Here is a 5185-nt window from a genome sequence, read left to right on the forward strand (position 1 = left end):
ATATGAGAATAGCTAAACTTGTCCACACTATACCAGGCTGCTAACCTTTGGCAAAAGAGGAGCCCACAGGACCTCACCCTTACCAGAGACAGCATTGGAGCATTTAGAGAAGTAGAAATCCAATATTTTAATGCAGAAGGAATCGAAAAATTAAAAAAGCTGCTTGTTCTCTTTAAATCTGAGGCCTTCAATAAAATATGAACTGGTTTATCCTACAGGAAGACACTTTCTGTTTTTGAGTGACAATGTTCTGTAGCTGCTGCATCATTGTTCTCACACTTTTATCCTGTTGGACATACTTATGTTGGAGACTATAAGCAGCTGTGCCAATACTCAGTGTACAAGAATATTACACCATTGTCAACATTATTCTGCAATTTGATTTGCAGCTGCTAAAGTACATCGATGTAAACAGGAAAGCACAATTGATTATCATACACAATATTTAAAAGTTAAATATTATTCAGTTTGGAATTATGTCTACCTAAACCCAGAGACATGGTTGGAAGCAATTAAATTGCACATGGAGTTGGAAAAAATGTACTGATTCTACAGTGCTGCTTAAAACAATTGTTATGAAAATACATTTACAAAAATAAAAAGATGATATCCACATGTGTACAATAATTTTACTTTAATATTTACAATAGAAACATATTGCAACGGTTTCCATTAAAAGATTTACAAAGAATAAAGTGATATAAAAAATATTCTTTTTTCTCCCCAAATACAACAGTAAGTACAGTCCAAAGTGCTTCTGCCTCTTTAATCTTCTTTGTTCTGGATGCTAAAAAAGAAAAAAAATAATACATTGTAAATGTTATACAACATAGACATGGGGAGGATTTAAACGTTAAATGCCTGATCCTAGTAAGAAACACCATGAAAAAGCTAGAAATATTATCAATATTCAGTTAAAGTATACTTCACACCAAAACCTTTTCCCTTACTCCATTTTAAACAGTGTCCATTTCTCACTAGACATCTCCTCCCACTTTCTGTGAATATGAAATAAATAAATATATATATATATATACACACACACACACACATACATACATACATACATATACACACAGTGAGAGAAACTTCCTTTATATTTTTATATTTTGTAATCCTCTAACCCAGCATATATTATTTTACTACAATATAGTCATCAGTCAATGCTCAACCCAGAATTTTTTTTAAGCCGGGTGGGAAGAAATTTTAGGTGGGTGGCAGCCCCTGTATTGAGACCAAATTCTTTGGTAACCACCCAAAAACAGCGGGATGGGTGCTGAAAAGTGCCGGGTAGTGCGGCCAGCTAAAAGTGCCTGGGGAGAACCCAGTCAGTAGTGACAGAATTCTCCCTGCAGCAGAGCTTTTCCCATTTACTGACCTAAAGCAAAACTAAACTTGCACAATGCAATTCCTCCACATTCCATTGCAGGGTTCTGCTATCTTCCTTCTCTTCTTCAGCCATCAGCTGTCCCTTTCTGCAAAAATGTGGCCTGATAGATCATTTGTATATAAACTTTAGCTACACCATGTTCTGAATTCTATATGGAGGTGGACATACTGGTATAGTGGGCTTTGCTTCCCCATGTCAGAGCCTCCAATAGGTGCAACACTGGGTACAGATTTTTATCCTTAATTCTCACTCCAAATCTAAGAAAAGCAATCATAGGAAGCAGTGCTCTGGATTTCACCCTTTAGATATACAGCTATGGGGTCACTGGGTAAGGGAGTTCCTAGGTGCACTCACATATCAGGCACTGCTATTCTTCCGGAGAAATTTTGTGGAGATGAAAACTGATATTTTTAACAAAATGCCCCCTAATAAAACAACATGAAATGCTTACCATCCCTGCTGATGTTGATCCCCATATTCACCATCTTTCATAGCCATGACTGCATTGGAATCACCAGCATCTGACACTTCTGGGTATTTTGGACGTCTAATCGTTCAGGTCATATTGTAATGACGCAGATGACGTCACCAGTGGATGACACAGCATGCAGCAGAGAATTAGGCATCTAAAAGACCGAGTTGGGAGCTAAAGATTCTTCATCAGCCATGGCTGGACAGGATGGTTCAATAAAAATTAGATGATGTACATGGGAAGAATGATAATGATATTCTCAGACAAAACTCTAGTGAGTTCTGCTGTCCCACAATGCTGTTCACAGCAGGGATGACCACCGTATTTCCCTAGGGAGGAGAGAACAGTGAGGTGCCACTTGCTAGTCCTCTCCTCTCTATACAACAGATTAGAGCCGTGTGTACAGCACTTCATTCAACTGTCAGGAAAGAATAGTTATAGAAAGAAGTCTTGGATATGTGCATAAATAAAGCAGAAAACTCACCTATCAGAGTTCCAGCACTGGGCACCATCTTCTTCCTTTTTTTCTTCTGCTTCCAGATGATCTTTGGCCATCCCAGAATGACGTAATCATACACCACCCTGGCACACACAGGGAAAGCTATGAATGCCAGGTTTCGCCGGCTACTAAAGCTGATTCCAGAATCCTGGCACGATCAGAGGTTGCATTATTGCAGAAGGGGCATGGTCTGTTCCTTTCTGCAACAATGAACTGCCTGATCATGCAAATTTAAAGCATACCTAAACTCAACATTTTCACTTTACATAGAAGACAACAAAAATGTTTTGTTTTTTTTTTTGTTATTTTCCACTTCATCCAGCTGCATATAAGCACCGCTTTACTTCCCCACAGACCAACCAAGATGCCTGGAAAATTATTTATCATTATGGGGAGGATGGTCATTCACACACAGCTTGGTCAGCTGAGGGTGGTAGGAGAGGCCCCATTGCTGTGCAGATTTCTAGGGGTGAATGTAGACCATCAGAGCAGCAAGGGGTGAATATAAGCAGCTGTCAGGGTCAGCCTGTTGCTGTGTATGTAAAGGTCACCATGCAACCTGCAGCTGAATTCCTACAAAGAAACAATTCAACCACAGACTGGGAATCAGACAGCTTGTAGTACACTGACCTCAGATCAGGGCACATGGGGAGGTCGAGGACAGGCAGTATGGTGACAGGCTCAGGACAGGTCCAGCTTCTTCTGTGTCTCCACCAGCTTGTCATGCAGCCTCTTCTTCTTCCAGTCAAGGTACCTCCTGCGCTGTCTGTTCGCCTGCCAGCCTACCAACACCCCGGCGGCGAAGCTGACAAGAAGCGCCACATAAAAGCCCCGCTCTGACACCTCTGCCATTTTCTGCCTGCTGCCTGACAACGTCTGACACCCAGCACGTGAGATCCGCCCCCCCCACCCGGTCATGGTCGTGGTCGCAGATATTAGTTTGTTCGTCATCACACAGCGCCAGGCGAGAACCGCAGAGGATCCTGGGAAATGGAGTTCCGTGTTCAGCCACTTGGTGACAGCAAATGTTTGCTCTTAATGTGCTCTGAGTACTTGTGAAGCAAAACTCTAAAACAAAGCAGTGAATTCACAGGTGAATATTCCAGAATATTAATTCTCCAGCAGAGAAGTTGTGATTAATGTAATATTCACTGCTTTATAGACTCCAACATCTTTCTTATATGTAATATGACCAATCCTTAAAGCAAAACTGAACTCAAAACAAACAAATTACACTTACCTTTAATCCCACAGATCCCTTGATCCAATCTGGTTCTGTGTTGTCCTGGGATTCCCTTTTGTCCCGGAACTTCCTCTGAGAAAGCGCCTGGTGCCGCCATCTTCAGTCTGGTCTCCTTTCTACGTTACCCAATCTCACACTGCACCGGTGGGAGATTGGGTTACGTAGCCTCTGTAAAGGGGGAAAAAAGTATGATTTCAATGCGCATACATGAGATCAGCTTCTCTTTGCCTTAGATAGAAAAATGCCCCTTCTGCCCATGCCTGAGATCAGCGCCTGTGCAGAAGGAGCAGCCAGAGCCTCCTGGATGTGTGACGAAGGTATCCCGGGAGGCTCTGCGTTCCTCTACGTCTTGATTGCTGCGTGTTTCAGTGAATAGGTTGTAAACTATATCATATAGTACCTTGCAGAAGTAGTATGATAAAAGGGAAGTCTGATGGTATGGTTCAGTTGATTTTTACATTCAAAGTTTCAAAAACGATACCCTATCAATTTATTTTGGTTTCATGGTGAATAGGTTGTAGATGAACCTTTTTTTATATCATAAGATTAAAATATTGCTTTACTTTAGTATTGGTTTAGGAGCCAGGAGATAAATGGGTTAACAGCTGGTAGTAAAATACACCCTCATCTGCTCTCTTCACTCTTCCAATGACCTACTAATGACTTCCTCACTCATAACCTCCTCACATGCATGGCTCCAAATCAATTCTAGAGCTGCCCGGACTTTTTGCAATGGTATTCCTCGTTCTTTTAGGCTTCTTCCTACTTTCAAACATGCTTACCCATGTTTTTCTGTGCTTTAAAACCCTCACTACTTCCCACCACTCCATATCCCCCTCCTAATGTCTGATACTTCCCTCACCCCCTAGATTGTAAGCTCTTCTGAGCAGGGTCCTCTCCTCCTCCTGTATCACTGTCTGTATCTGTCTGCCTTTGAAATCCCTATTTAATGTACGACGCTGTGTAATATGTTGGCGCTATAGAAATCCTGTTTAATAATAATAATATTCTTGTAGTGCAACAGTTTCTAGAGCAGTGTAATGAAATTCTTTTTTCTTCCTCGGACCATTTTGTGTGGCTTTAATGGCCAACCAGTCACCGGGTAGGGGTGGAGGTCAAGACAGTATGACAGCCTGGGCAAGACTGTCTTACTAAGGGCAACTTTTGTACGCATCTAAAATTGTCCTGCATATTTACCAATATTTGTAGTTAGAAGGATGTTTTTAAAAATTTCAGGAAAAAAATAGTCACCCAGACAAGTACATTTTCACGTGTATGGTCTTTATGGTGTATAAGTCGCATCACTGGTGCCAGGAGCTGTATCAATACCCCTAGCACTGGTATTATAGGTAGCAATAGTCTCTTTCAAACCCACATTAACCTTCTCAAGCACTGGTGGTCAGTGGCTTGCAATATTATAACTACCCTGCCAGCAGTGACATGGACACTCCTGTGCCATTTTCTCACCCAGTTAGGCAAATCTGGGGGTGCTCACAGGTATACAGTGTGCAGTATGCTGTATCCAATAAGCAGTATTATTTTACCGTCTGGTAAGGCATATCCCCATAAGCATGTAGGTTC

At 41.5% G+C, this 5185-nt stretch overlaps 1 protein-coding gene across 1 annotated transcript; it reads right to left on the reverse strand.

The window, feature by feature from the left end:
* Positions 1–619: 619 nt before the first annotated feature.
* MTLN (mitoregulin) lies at positions 620–3274 on the reverse strand. Its single transcript, XM_072409486.1, has 2 exons — positions 2992–3274; positions 620–787 (listed from the first exon to the last, which is right to left on the reverse strand). Exon 1 carries the CDS (start codon positions 3211–3213, stop codon positions 3043–3045), a length of 171 nt encoding a protein of 56 aa, XP_072265587.1. The 5' UTR covers positions 3214–3274; the 3' UTR covers positions 620–787; positions 2992–3042.
* Between the last annotated feature and the right edge of the window lie 1911 nt (positions 3275–5185).

This window comes from Pyxicephalus adspersus, chromosome 4 (genome assembly GCF_032062135.1).
Source record: "Pyxicephalus adspersus chromosome 4, UCB_Pads_2.0, whole genome shotgun sequence".
Taxonomy (NCBI): Eukaryota; Metazoa; Chordata; class Amphibia; order Anura; family Pyxicephalidae; genus Pyxicephalus; species Pyxicephalus adspersus.

What these genes read in the sequence shown, in the direction of transcription:
- MTLN (XM_072409486.1), bottom strand. Translation starts at nt 3,213, where the DNA reads ATGGCAGAGGTGTCAGAGCGGGGCTTTTATGTGGCGCTTCTTGTCAGC.